At 41.5% G+C, this 15,208-nt stretch overlaps 1 protein-coding gene and 1 non-coding gene across 2 annotated transcripts in view; one reads left to right on the top strand and one right to left on the bottom strand.

The window, feature by feature from the left end:
- The first annotated feature begins 212 nt into the window (after positions 1–212).
- STK4 (serine/threonine kinase 4) overlaps positions 213–15,208 on the top strand; it is a 94,047-nt gene continuing 79,051 nt past the window's right edge. Inside the window, exons 1-4 of the mRNA XM_044262972.1 lie at positions 213–318; positions 6,103–6,183; positions 12,287–12,415; positions 15,089–15,203. Coding sequence (XP_044118907.1) covers positions 284–318; positions 6,103–6,183; positions 12,287–12,415; positions 15,089–15,203 — 360 coding nt within the window. The 5' untranslated portion in view covers positions 213–283. The remainder of the gene's footprint in view (positions 319–6,102; positions 6,184–12,286; positions 12,416–15,088; positions 15,204–15,208) is intronic.
- Positions 10,627–10,733, bottom strand: LOC122916653. The gene has a single exon (XR_006386275.1). It is a non-coding gene; the product is annotated as a U6 spliceosomal RNA (small nuclear RNA).

The raw sequence follows: 15,208 nt of genomic DNA, 5'->3' as shown, positions 1-15,208 counted from the left end.
CGGAGACCCGCAAGGAGTACCGCGCCGCACGGAAACCGCGCTGCAGACGGACCACAGCCCGACCGAGGGCGTTCCGCCTTCTGAGGCCGCGCCCCGCGCGCCACGTGACTCAGGCTCCGCGTCACGTGGTCCAGATCCTCGCAGTCCCGCCCTGCTCGCGCGCTGCGCGCCGCTTCCGGTGGGGGCGGAAAGCGGAAGTGTGGGAGGGTCTGCGGGGCTGGCTCGGGGAGGTCCCGGGGGAGGATGGAGCAGTGAGCGGGTCTGGGCGGCTGCCGGCAGCGCCATGGAGACGGTGCAGCTGAGGAACCCGCCGCGCCGGTGAGGGGCCGCTGGCTGAGAGGCAGGGGGTGGGGAGAGGGAAAGGCGGGAACTGGCGGAGGAGAGGCACCGGGTGAGCCCCCGGAGGGATGGACCTGCGGGGCCAAGCGATCCTGGCACCTGCTGAGTGGGGGAATCTCCGCCAGGAGGGCGTCCGGCAGAGGGGAGCACGCACCCCGGGGGATAAACGGACTGGTTGGGGAGAGCACTTGCTGTGGGGGGATATCCTGGCGGAAGGGGGCATTGCTGAAGGGAGCAGCTGCTGAGGGACGTGGGGACAAGTTAGGGAGAGCACCTGCTGATGGCGGGGGCGCCTGGGGGGATGCCGTGCTAGGATCGATTCATTGAGGTAGGGGGGATGCTGGAGCAGGATGAGAACCCAGAGGAGTCTAAGATACGGGTCAGGAACAAGCAGAGGAAGACTGGGTGGACTTTCTAAGGGATGGGGTCCCACTTGAGGGGTGCAGTGGGGAAGATCTGTCGAGGGCAAAAGCTTTACGCCTGAGGGTGAAGGTGTGCCGAGAAAGGTTGAAGGTCCGGCAAGTGAGGGCTTCGTGCAGGATAGCATTTAGGAAAATTTTCCGGGTAATGTCCCCACTCTTGGATGAGGATGACATCTTTCATTCCTGATGCCCCCTGCTTTCCTACTTTTCCTTACGTCCTCCTCAGTTTTTCAAACCTGACATTGGGAGGTGGATAAGGAGATAAGAGGATATTTTCAAGAAGGGCAAATTGAGGCCCAGAAGAGTTGAGACACAGTCCTGTGTATTTCCTTCTTTGCTGTAGGTCTGGGTCACGACCTGACCAGTCTGGGCCCTTTTCGAGTCTCTATTGTTTTGCATCAGCTCCAGATCCTGCTGCTACCTGGAATTGTATTAAGTCCAGATCAGGGAGGTGGCCGATCCTAGAAAGTCTGAACTCTGGTGCTGGTTTGAGTTAGATCATTGATTTGCGCTGTGGACACCAGGGTCTTGTGTCGCTCCTCCACATCTGGAGAAAAAATAGCAGAGATCAACTGAGTCCAGCTTCTCTGGGGTGCCTTGTAATTAGCTTCTATTTCACAGAGACCTCTGACTTCCTGCAGCAGAATGAGCACTAAAGTAGGAAGTGTTCAGTGTGTGGGAGTGTGGGGCAAAGGAGAGGTGAAGGGAAGGGATCGGCAGCCTGGGCTGCACACTCGGGGTTTGTTTGAAGTACACAAACATGGCAGAAGGCAAATAGCTGGTTGGGATGGACTCATAATTCACCCGAGTGTAGTGTGCTGGGAGGAAATGATAATGATTCTTATACATATGGCACTTTCTGGGTGCCTGGAACCGTTCTCAGTGTTTTCCCTGTCTCCTGGTGAACCACATGTAAATAAATTACCTATAAAAATGGTAATTTCGTGTGGTTCAGCTTATTATGACTCTTTCGATCCTCACAACAATCTTATGATACGAGGTGGTTATCTCTATAGCTCTATTTTACGGGTGATAAAACTGAGGCACAAAGAGTTGCAAGTGATTTGCGGGAGGTTCCACAGTCAGTCAGTGGCAGAGCTGGGAGTTTAAACCAGGCGGTCTGGTCCAAAGTTCATGCTTTTAACTGTTTCCTCTGATGCCCTCTCGAAGCACCCCTGTTTCACCGGGCCTGTGAATGTTAGCAGGTATTTGCTACAGCACCATAATGATCCAGTTTTAAATGTACACTGGTTATATTTCTTTCTGAAATGTATTTGTTGTTTCTCTGAGGCCTTGGTTTAATTGAAAAAGGGATTAGGAATCTGAGCTTTGTTTCTACCTTTGCCATGTGTTCTATAATCTTGGCCAAAAGCGTAAACCTTTTTGTTTTTTTTGACACACTCATTTCCTACACCTTTTGGATTTTAAGAACTTTATTGAGGGTGCAAGAGAAGAGCGTTGCAGGGCTGAATTCTTGGATGACTGGTGCTTTCCTGGTCATCATAACTAGTGAAGTACCTAATCTGGATCAAATTAACTTTGTTACTTGCATTTATTAGGACTTTCATGTCAGTTTCACAAACGGTGATTTTAACAACAGAGATGTATTTTCTTCTAGTTTTCTGGAGGCTAGAAGTCTAAGATCAGGGTGTCAGCAGGATTGTTTCTTTGAGGCCTCTCTCCTTGACTTGTACATGGCTCTCTCCTTCCTCTGTCTTCACATGGTCTTCCCTCTCTACCTGTCTGTCCTTATCTTCTATAAGGACACCAGTCATATTGATTTAGGGCTCACCTCTATGACCCTATTTTACCTTAATTACCTCTTTAAAGGCACTATCTCCAAATAAAGTCACATACTGAGGTCCTGGGGCTTAGGACTTCAACATAGGAATTTGGGGAGAGGCAAGATATTCATTTTATTATCATTAAAAAATTCATCAATTTATCTTATATGTTTGTGGTAACCATATCAAATTCTGAATGGAAAGAGGGGTAAGTATACGTAAATAAAATGAGATAAAACAAGAGTTCTGAGATGGGAGAAAGAGGCTTGAGAATTAGCCAAATCTATGAGTAACTGCTTCATAAATACCCACATTTGTGTTTGGAGAGATAAACTTGTCTTTTCAGAGATGCAGTTGGCATGTGTTTCCAGCAAGGGATGGCAATCTCAATGCAGGAAATGCTCTTTGCGTTCGTGAGCTTGACATTTGTGTGTGACTGAGTGGTTCAGGTTGATGGCTTATGTAGGTGATTATGATTTTTAAAAGTGAGCTGGTGTTAGATAATAGTAGTGTGCTGGAGGATGTAGAGGGCATTTCTGGAATGCTTGGCTGTCCATGTGGCCTTCTGACTTAGGAGAGGAGCATCTGCTGGTGTTTGGTCCAAGGAGGCTGTGTTGGGCAGGCCTCTTTTATGAGCAAGCAATGAAACTACCTAAGGCCTGGGCGAAGTCCCAGCTCAGAGCTGAATCATCAGTCGGGCTGTTCTGTGCTTCTTCCATGAAGACTTACGGTATGAGGTATCACTGAGAGTCCCTTAGCAGAGGATTTTCCGTAGGAATCTTATTTGTTGAGAATCTGGTAATCCTTTTTAGGGTGGAATTCTATTCTTTTGGAAACTCACAAGGATTGCTGATAGAAGTTTAGGATTCCCATCATTACATTCATTAATCCGTTCAGGAAATGTTTATTGACCCCCTCTGGGTTATCAGGCAGCAGAGAGAGAAAGATCTGTTAAGCCTGGATCAAAAGCAAACAAAAAACTGGGGCACCCAGGTGGCTAAGTCAGTTGAATGTCTGCCTTCGGCTCTCTCAAATAAATAAATAAATAAATAATCTCAAAACACACACACACACACACACACACACACAAGCCAAGTAGATTGTTGGAGAGAAGTCTCTGAGCAGGTACACAATTTGTCAGAGGATTATCAGGGGCTGGCAGCTGTTTCTGTCATGCCAGGCGCAGTTTCCTTTGTTATGTTGTGGTCTCAGGGTAGTTGAAATATGAGTTTTGCTTTTTGTAAACCACAAAGTCAACACTTCAAAGGAACACATTTGATCTTCCTTTATATAAGCTGTTTGATTATACTTGAGAAATGAGGTATTGTCCATTGTTTATACAGTTATGAATTCAGCGCTTCTCAAAAACCCACCCCCCCACCCCAGCTCATACGATTTTCTTTCTAACGTCTGAGTTCATAGACATGACATTTCACTTCTGAAGTTTAAGAGGAGTTTCACTTCACCCCTTTTTGTTTTGAAGGTAGGTTTTATGATGTCACTGGAATTTAATTTTTAGGACCTTTTGAGTTTCAAAGGTCACTGCGGTCATTTTGTTAATTTTCAAGTTGTCACAATTATTGACTTGGAGCATTTTTCCATTTCTTTAGTGTGTAGTCTTCGCTCTTTACAGAATTATGTGAGATTGTCTTAGAGATCCGTGTTCATGGGTGGATACACTCGATGTGTTCTCAAGTTTCTTTCTGTCTTTTCTTCTGATTTGACTATTTGCTCCAGGAAGGGGTGTGTGTGTATGCAGTTCAAGTCTTCTCCATGTAATTCTGGTCTTCTCTTATAAAAATTGGTATTGTCCAGCTAGTTTAAACCTTTTCTCTACAAATAAGTCTTCAGTGTTACTACTTCCATAATTTCACCATTTCCTGAGCTTTTTTTGTTGTTCTTTGTAGTTTCAGGAAACTATTATGTAGAAGATACACACGCACACACACACACAAACGCACACACACAAATATTCCTTGGCAAGCTTCTTAAGCCCATTAATAATTTTTAGACTTTTCAGTTTTAAAAAAATATTGTTAATTTATAACCTCCATGTTTGTTATTTACTACCTCTAGCATAGTCAGAAAAATATGAATTATCAGGAAATCATAAGCAGGCATGTATCTTTGATTTTGGGGACTTTTTGGAGGTACACAGCTGCTCGTGGAAGAGTCTCTCTGAGTCTGTTTGAAATTCCTAGCTGCATAGTGATTTTTCACTTTTGATCATGTGTAAGTGTATACCTTCCACTTTCTGTTTCTGTGATACCTATAGAATCCCTGTGTTTTGGCCAAATTACCAAAATCTTGCTAAGGGAGAACAAAAGTCTCTATGTCTTCCTTGGCCTCCAGTCTGAGACCATTTTCAATTTATAGTTAACCTTACATTAAACATCTCCTCTGAAGAGATAGTTATGCCATTTTAATTCGTGAAATCTCAAGCTTTACATGGTTTTTAAAGGTTCTATCAAAGCTTAAATCCACTCTGTAGCATTTCAGCCAAATGATGATTCATTTTCTGTTTAAGTTCTCCAGTGTTGGGGAACTAGGGACTTCTTAAGGCAGTCTAAACCATTTCAGAGCAACTTTTGTTGTTAGAAAATTTTTTTTCTTTTTTAAATTTTATTTGAGAGAGAGAGAGAGAGAGAGAGAGCGAGAGCGCGTGCTCCTGTGAGAGCATAGCAGGGGGAGGGACAGAGGGAGAGGTAGAAGCAGACTCCCCGCTGAGCAGGGAGCCCAGTGCTGGGGAGGGAGGGGCTCAGTCCCAGAACTCGGAGATCATGACCTGAGCCAAAGGTAGACACTTAACTGACTGAGCCACCCAGGTAGCTTGGAAAATTTCTTAGATCTGTTGAACTGAAGTCCGACTCTTGGTAGTTCTCTATCCTCTGGTCCTGGTTATGCTCACCAGAGGGACCCAGGACACATGTAATACTGACACAGACAGCCTTTAAGTCTCTTAGGTTAGTGCCTGGGTGGTTCAGTCAGAAATATGTGCAACTCTTGATATCAGGGTCATGAGTTCAAGCTTCTACAATGGGTGTAGAGATTACTTAATAAAAAACAAATAAATAAAAATACTTAAATAAATAAATTAATAATAAATAAATAATACTTAAATTAAAAAAACTTAATATAAATTAAAAACTTAAATAAATAAAAATGTCTATTATGAATCATGAGAGACAATGGACTCTGGGAAACAACCTGAGGATTTCAGAAGGGAAGGGGGTGGGGGATGGGGTAGGCCGGTGATGGGTATTAAGGAGGGCACGGACTGCATGGAGCACTGGGTGTTACATGCAAACAACGAATGATGGAACACTACATTAAAAACTAATGTAAGTTTGGTGTATGTAAGTGTAAGTATGGGACTAACATAACATAATTGTAAACATAATACTAAAAAAAAAGTCTCTTACCTTGCCTCTGTTGTTTATTAGTAAAGACTTTGTAGAGCAATTCCCAAGATGCTAATTGTAATATAAATAATGTATTTTGTGGTCTAGTTGCTGGCAAGTAAAATGTATTTTATGTTTTTATTTCTTCATTCACAGGCAGCTGAAAAAGTTGGATGAAGATAGTTTGACTAAACAACCTGAAGAAGTGTTTGATGTCTTAGAGAAACTTGGAGAAGGGTGAGTGTACAGAAAATACAGGTAGACCAGTAGGTCCCAATCTTTTTCTTCCCCAACACCAGAAGGAGCTGAACCTTTCTTATGTCAGTAATTCACAAACCTAAGGAGAAGGAAGAGGAATGTTGCATATAGCACTACTCTGAGTGGGCTGGGCGGGAGATGTACAGCTTGAGATGCCCTTTCCCTCTTTCCACCAGTCACCATTATAGACAGATTTAGTGATGCCTGGTCTCTTCAACACCAAGGGCATCTATTGTTTTCTGTCTCATAGAATCCATAGCTTATATGATTTTATGTATGTAACAGCACTAACTAGCCTATACTTCATTTAACAATTTTTATTAGTCATACATTTTTATTTGCTGTTCATAGTTACTGATCAATATGCAGTAACTATTATTTTCATAAAATGGAATTCAGCATTTTAGTTAGTGCAGCTTTGTGAGATACAGTGAATACCTCAAGGACATCACTACCTTTACAACTTCCAAGAGATGAAAATCCCAGGTCGGGAACCAGGGTACTTCTTGAAACCCAGATTTGTGAATGAGTGTATAAAATACTGCTGAGATGGTATTTAGTAATAGTGGTTTTTTGTGTATCATTCAGTGATAGTTTCTGCATTAATAAGCAGGTGTGTGTGTGTGTGTGTGTGTGTGTTTAGTCTCTCAAAAGTACTTCTCATTCAAGAGAAGACCTGAAATATTAACTTTTAAAAATTTCTATTGTTTAAGTGCTGTGTGCTCCTTGAAATTAAGTCTTTTTTAAAAAAAAAAGATTTTATTTATTTATTGGACAGAGAGAGAGATATCACAAGTAGGCAGGGCAGCAGGCAGAGGGAGAGGGAGAAGCAGGCTCTCCGCTGAGCAGGGAGTCCAATGTGGGGCTTGATCTCATAACACTGGGATCATGACCTGAGCCAAAGGCAGATGCTTAACTGACTGAGCCACCCAGGTGCCCCTGAAATCAAGTCTTACGTGTCATTAGTTATTTTGGGGTTTAATGTTATTTATGTCTAATGTAGGTCAGGAATAATGTTAAACCCGATCCTGGATTACATGGCATAGGTTTTCATGGATTGCCTCCTTGTAAAAAACATTAGTCATCTTTTTCTAAGTTGGAAAAATACTCTCTGGAACCAAGCAAGACATCAAGCAGAGAAGGGAAATAAAAGAGGACACCAGCTGTGCTGTTAGAAGACAAGTACAAGATGATTCTGAAGACTGCAAGTTGACTTGGCATCCTTCAAGGTATGGGAAAACGGCAGTCCCTCCACATCTCTCGCCTGTCCTTTTCAGCTTTAGCTTGGCCTCCTTGCTGTTTTCCCTCAAGGCAGTGAGTCTAACGCCCTTCATCTAACAGTGCTCACAGGTCTTCCTTTGAATAAGATAAAGCATGGTGGGCATAATTGAATATGTACCTAATTGTTTCTTTCATTTTTAAGAGAACTGTGTTATGGTAGTACGGGCACAGACTCTGAAGTTAGACCTGCGTTAAAGCCCTTGCTCTACTGTTGTATTGGTCACAATAAACAAGTGGGCTTGAGCAGATTACTTAATATTTTGAAGCTTCATAAACCTCCGCTATGAAGCATAGATATTCATATCTCCCTCATCTGGGTTATGCCAAGTATTACCTGGGGTAACAGGGGTATGGTACTGAGTACAGTGCCTGTCACGTAGTGTGTGCTCAGTCAGTGGCAGCCATGATCCTTTTATTTTTAAGCCTACCAACTGAAGCATTTTTCAGACCTTATCATGTCAAATCAAAGTTAGATCTTAAATCTTCAGTATATTTAGGCATTCCTAAAGGGAGCGCTGTTTGCATTCATTGGGTTTGGGGAACACCAAAAGAAAACGACAGACAAAATATATTCCTGATATTCTGATTATATGGGAGGGGGAACTAAGCTAATTATGATTATTTTTAATTCTCTTTTAGATCTATGCATGTCTTCATCGAGGAAGTTGGAAATTTCCTTACAAAGATAAAACCAGCAAAAAATCGAAGTAAAGCTTCCGCTCTCTCTCCTTGTGTTATCACCATCGTGCTCTTTTAAGTGATACCACAGATGTTTGGATTTCTGTCATCATGGCTGACTGATCCCGAATGAGTTTCATTTAACTAACAGAATCCTGAAGGAAGACCTTAACTCCACCTCGCTATCTAAACACAAACTGCCATGCCATCCTTAAATTGTTCTGGAACATGAGTGACTTGTGACCACTCCCTAACTTGTGTCTTATGACATGAGCTCTGGCCGATGGACCATGTTGGATTCTCTGGAGGCCAAATTGTTCTGTGTCTGGAGGAAATCCTGTGGATCTGTGACAGAGTAGAGCCAGCACACCAGACCTCGACGAGTGGCTCATGCTTGGAAAGTGTTTTGCCCGAGAGCCTAGCACTTTTTTCTTTCCATTATACTTAGAAGTTTTACACCTTGACTCACTAAAGTTTGTATCATAGGATAATAAAAAACATCTTGCCCCTGGTTTCATAGGTAGTAAGTGGTATTGTTAAGACTTTTATATCTTGTTGATATGACTCCAGATACTGTATTATTTCTGTTTTCCCAAATTGATCCTTACCTTGTTGGCTTGTGTGAAACCTCTACCTCCCCACCATTTTTATTCTCTGCCAATGAGAATTCCTCAAGTCACTGTAGTTTTTGTTATAGGGAATCAGGTCTTAATGGGATTTGCCTAAAAGTGAGCACAGTTGCTGAAGCCTTCTAAATTCTCTTCAGATTACCGTAAGTGCAGTATGTGGAATCATGAATTTTAATTGTTCATACAAGCTGTTGGAGCATTCCTTGCTCTCAAGATGGCATAGAGAAGCATGGAGAGTGTTCTGGTTAAGACTGCTGAGGGAGTATGTGCAGAGACCTCTCTTTACATTTTAATAGATAAAACTAATGAGTGAAAATTGAATTTTTATTTATTTTGTTTAAGATTTTATTTACTTGACAGAGAGAGAGTACGCATAGGCAGGGGGAGTGACAGGCAAAGAGGAGGGAGAGGCAGAAGCAGGCTCCCTGCTGAGCAGAGAGCCCAACATGGGGCCTGATCCCAGATTCCAGGATCCTGGGATCATGATCTGAGCCAAAGGCAGACACTTAACTGACTGAGCCACCCAGGCACTGCAGAAATGAAATTTTTAAATAAAAGGACATGTGGCCAACTATGGAGCAGGGATGGAAAAGATATGTAATAGTAAGAGGAGAGTAGGGCTTGCCCTGTCCTTGTCAGGAGATGGCAGGTGAGCTTCTACATGAGGTTGTGGGAAAGATGAGGCCCTCCCATCTATGAACCAAAGCTGAAATAAATTTTCCTGATCACTGTTAGAAAGTATCATTTGCCTGTGGCCTGGGGAAAAAATGGAGATACTGGTTTGATAATAAGTGAGCCTGGACTACATTCAGGTATGGGATCTGGAGAGGCAGAAACCTCTAACTCCTAACACAAGACCAAGTTTAAGTTGTACAGTCTAGATGACAGGCTGAGAGAACCATGGAACCATCATGACATGAAATGCTTGTGACAGTTAGCATTGTGTAGGGGGAAATCATTCAAGATAAAAGGAAACCCAGACAAGGAATCTACTGCCATGGGATAATGAGCAGAGCAAATGGGAGAAATCACATCCAAGGACATAGAAACAATGGAGGAATCTCAAAGGGGATTTAACATGTTTGTTTATTATTTTCAAAAATGCGAAAGGAGGAAATAATCAGGTTATGAACACGAACAGATGGGCTCCAGGAAAAATTAAAGGTGGGAATCTTGACAACGGTTGAACTTCTAGAAGCCCAGTAAGTTGTAAAAACAGTGAGCTAGGCAAGCTGAAAGAATTTTTGAATTAAAAGAAATGAGACTGATCATGAAGTGCGGGACAGAGAAGTACAGTGTTAGAAATCAGGAGGATGGCATGGATTGAGGAGGTACTCAATATGGGTCCAGTAGGAATTCTACAAGGAGATAGTAGAAGAGATAGAGAAGAAAAAGATAATGCTGAGAATTTCCGGACTTGAAGAAAAACATGCCTTCAGATGGAAGAAGCTTATAAAATGCCAAATGAATCAACCCCTAATTACATTACAGTAAAATTGTGGAACGTTAAGGGTAAAGAAGAATCTGTTAAAGTTGATAATCCGATGATAGCTGATAGAAGCTGGAAAACTGCAGAAAAGGTGCTGAGGGAAAGCTTTTGTCCAAGAACTCTATATCCAGCACAACCGATTCCAACGAGAATGTGAAATACTGACATCTTCACACATATGGGACCTAGTGTATCAAGAATAACTTTGGAAGTAACAGAATACCCAACTAGCAATGGCTAACCAATAAGGGCATTTAATAACTAAGTAATAATAGAGTTGGGGTGGAAGATTCCAGAATGGTTAGTTGGCTTGATAATGGTTTAGTATTTGTGTATTTCTCTTTCTGAAGATGGCTGCCTTAGTTTCACGCATCATGCCTTACGTAACAGTAACCATGCTAATCTTCTCTGTATCGTTCCAATTTTAGTATATGTGCTGCCGAAGCGAGCACAACAGTAACCAAAGTAGGAAAGGAAATGGCAGATAAAAGTGGGCCTTCTTGTGTGTTTCTCTCTCATCAGGAAAGAAAGCCTCTCTCAGGATCCCTTCAGCAGAATTCCCCTCAAATTTCATTGGCCAGATCTAGGTCCTATGCTTACTACTAGTTGAGTCACTGGCAGAAGGAATAGGAAGGCTGACTTCCTGGACTGCCGTGTTTTATCCCCTAGAACCAAGCCTTTGCTACCCCAACGAATCAGAGGCTTATCTTCATAAGGTGGAAGGGGCAGCAGGCAGGCCTTCCACACATGGCCAGCAATTGCCTTTCTCCGGGTAAAAAAAAAATTACGTAACTTTTAAGGATTGTTATACAAGTTTTGCCAACATAAGAGATTCTAATGGGATGAAAGTTTTTTTTATGTGTTTTGCATAATTTTTTTAGTTTTATGTTACTTTCACATTGAAATGGTCTGGAGCATCATTTTGGCAGCTAGAGCACTCATCTACTTTGACGTATCAGGGGGCACTGTTCTGTTAATGTATTTTTTGCCAGGACAGTATGAAGAAATACGTGGGTTTGGGAAATAAGAAAGATGGCTTACTCACTGTGTTTTCACCGACAGCTGTCATGGTTTCCACTGAAAAGGTAATCAGTGTAGGGTGATGATGGTATCTCATTTGACCATCACAACTGTCTTGTAGTTTGTATTGTCATTTTACAGGTGAGAAAATTGAGGCACAATATGTATGTAAATGATGACTGTTATGTCATGAGGGTAGGACTCAAATCATCAGTCTCTTGATTCTAAATCTCATGTTCTTTTAGGCCCAAATTGAATGGACACATAAATTTTTAAATTTATTTTGATAATAAGCTTAGATGGGAAAATAGGGTAAAAGGCTTTCTATGTGCTGTGTTCACCTGATACTAGCATTTAAAGGGGCTTAGATTTTTGATTAGTTGCCATAATGTTTTAAGTATCATTGCAAGTAAGAGGAGCAGGAATGGAAGGACCTCGTACTGGAGTGAACACAAGAACACATAGACCTCCATTGTTTGCATTCCAGCTCAGGTAGATGTGGGGAGCACATAAGCCTTGTGTTCAGACACACCTGGATTCATATCCCAGCCTGACCACTTAATTTTCATCTCTGTGACATTGGGCAAGTCCTGTACCCTCTGAGCTTTCACACATTTTCCTATAAAATAGGGATCATGACCTCTTTTTTTTTTGAGTGGGTTTTTTTTTTTTTTTTTTTTGGTAAAGATGAATTGGGATGATGCAGTTTCTAGCAGACGTCATGCATGCAATGCACGGTTGCTACTATAATAGTGATTATTTTGTATAAATCCATCTGTAAAGGTTGAATGTGAAATTCACAGGTTTTTTCCAAAGTACTTCATTTAGCTCTTCCAGTTTTGCAGCTATAGATAAGTATAAGTGTATTAGGCCTTTAGGGATATCAATTAGAACTGTGAGTTGCTTTTTTTTTTTTTTTTTTAACCATTTTTTAATCTCTGGACTTGTTCTGCCTTTGTGAATGTTCTCTTTCCCCCACTTACAGGTCCTATGGCAGCGTGTACAAAGCTATTCACAAAGAGACCGGTCAGATTGTTGCGATTAAGCAAGTTCCTGTGGAATCAGACCTGCAGGAGATAATCAAAGAAATCTCTATCATGCAGCAATGTGACAGGTAAAGGCACGTGGGGAAAACATAGTTCTGAATTAGCTGTGACTCTAGAGTTTAACATGTATGGATGCATTTACTTAGAGGTTTTGCGGAAGAGAGCGTTCAGGTGGAAAAAAGTCTGATGCAAAAAATGTGTGTTTTAATAGCTAGACTTTTATAGTTTCTATTATGCATAGATTCTTTTCTTTTTTTTCAGTAAGCCCATTTCAAAACCAGGAAGAAGAGGAGGCAGAGAGGCAGAAGGTGGTGGTGCTGACTTTTTTTTTCCCTCCTGATAATGATCTCTTTTACTTCCTATTGTGAAAACATTACTGCAGAGATAGCTAAGAAGAGATAATCCAAATACTTTTAGCTCTAGAAACGTTAGAATGTCAGCTAGATCTAAAAAAGAGAACATTTTTTAATGTATTACTCTTCTTCCTACATTTAAAAAAGATTTCTTCAAGCTCAGAGTAGTTAACAATTTTACATTTTGAGGAACTAAGATTCGTCAAATGTGTAAGCAGGAAGTCAGGCCACCAGGCAACCGCAGAAAAGCACGTGGTTTGCTCTGAAATTCCGTCACAACATGAGCTGGTCGCTTTGATGGAGCAGGCTTCCCCACTACTGTTTAAATTTGAGAGATGCACAAGTTCAGGGGCAACGCCAGCTCTGGGAACCTGAAAGGAGAATGAGAACGTGTTGCATCTGAGGCCGCATCTTTCCTCCTGAAGCTCTCTGGTCCGCAGAAAGAGCTTTGTAAAGCTTTAGCTTTGGGGCAGGTGGGGCTGCCTACTGAGAAATTTGCTTAGGAGCCCTTAGATCTCACAGGCTTGTGAATGTAGTTATTTCTTTTCTCCCTTCCTCCCTTTCTTTTACTCTTTACACTCTTGCGGTTGCTCTCTGTTAGACAAAACCCTCGTATTTCTTTACCAGATTGCCCAGAGTTAGGTAGACGGATTCCTTTTCCTCTGCTATGAGTTTTAGTATGGAAGCTCTTCCAGTAGGCACATTGGGACTATGTCACTGCTTTTCTTTAAGGTTGATTGATTGAGTTTAGAGAGAGAGTGAGACAGCCAGTGAGCACTGGGGGAGGGCAGAGAGAGAGGAAGAGAGAATCTCAAGCAGACTCCCCACTGAGCATGGAGTCTGACATAGGGCCCCATCTCATGACCCCAAGATCATGACCCTACTGAAATCAAGAGTGGATGCTTAACTGACTGAGCCACCCAGGCACCCCAAGGGACTTTGCCACTTCTGATATACTACATAAGAACTGTGTTTCAAACAGAGTATGCAAATATCTCTAATTAAGGAAGAGTTATTTCCAAGAGCCTCCTCTGTGCTAAGCATGGTGAAGAGTACAGAGAAATACTGGGCAGAGTTGTTATCCTCTGGGAGTTCATAGACAAATTGGACCGGCCAGGCATATATGTGTACAAGAAAATCTAGCCAACGATAAAGGACTATATCGAACATGTTCCAGCAATAAGTAGCTGAGATGACTTGCCTTGTAAAGGCAGTAAATAACTGCGGGAATTTAAGGAAGGGAGAGCAGAGAGTTACTCATCCATGTCTTCATTAATTGTGTGTGTATGTGTTTCCTGCTGTCCTTGTCATTGGCCTGTTTCCCAAGGGTGAAGGGGCATTTGAAATTCTGAGCATTACTGAAGCTGAGTAGGTTTTTAGCATCTCCGATTGTTATGCAACGTTATTTAGCCCTGATAACAATCTAACCCATTAAAGCTGGTAGCTCTCAATGGGCAGATTATTTCATTTTAATAGGATGTTTGACTTTTCTCTTTAATCTCATTTGGTATCTCTCTTTAAGCTTGAGACCCAAAATTCCAGGTCTGATACTGAATATTTTTCTTTTAAAAATATTTTTTAAAGATTATTTTAGAGAGAGGGAGGGAGAGAGCACAGTTGCACACGAGCAGTGGGGAGGAGCAGGACAGGGAGACAAGCAGACTTCTTGCTGAGTGGGAAGCCAGACAAAGGGCTTGATCCAGGACTCTGAGATCATGACCTGAGCTGAAATCAAGAGCTGGACAGTCTGACTGAGCCACCCAGGCGCACCCTGAATATTTTCTTTTTATAATAGATTGTGGTGTGATTTTTTTTCTTATTACAAAGTACATATGACTTCTTGGAAAAATGCAAATAAAAAGAAGAGATAATCATTGTTAAATGCTCTTTGGTATACATTTCCTTCCATATCTCTTTTGGAGTTTCACTATGCTTACAATTATGTAATCTGTACTCTTTCTTTCTTTCTTTTAAGCAGGATCTCTTCTCAGGTTATCAAATATTCTTCTATAATATGTTTCTTGGATTCATGGTTATTCCATTATATGTCTGTATCATTATTTCTTAATTAAACTCCCTCATGTTGGACACTTAGATGGTATCTAAGTTTTCATTGTTAAAATAGTACTGTGATGCTGAACTATTTCTTTTTGAATAGCTGTAGTTCTTTTCCTTGGATGAACTGTATATCTAGAAATGCAACTTAAAGGACCCATACATTTTCTCACTTTGGTTATTTATTATTTAGAAAAATATTATTTATTATTTACATTTTTATCAAGAGGGTGTCTATTTTAACCTTAAATATGAATAATTGGTCTTTTGAGCAGAGAAGTTTTCATGTATTGAAGGTTGTTCCTCTAATCTGTATTATTACTTTCTCTTTAGCCCTCATGTAGTCAAATATTATGGCAGTTATTTTAAGAACACGGACTTGTGGATCGTTATGGAGTACTGTGGGGCTGGTTCTGTGTCTGATATCATTCGATTACGAAATAAAACGGTAAG

This window comes from Neovison vison, chromosome 8 (genome assembly GCF_020171115.1).
Source record: "Neovison vison isolate M4711 chromosome 8, ASM_NN_V1, whole genome shotgun sequence".
Taxonomy (NCBI): domain Eukaryota; kingdom Metazoa; phylum Chordata; class Mammalia; order Carnivora; family Mustelidae; genus Neogale; species Neogale vison.
The sequence above is the reverse complement of the archived record's forward strand: the minus strand, read 5'-3'. Positions and strand labels throughout refer to the sequence as shown.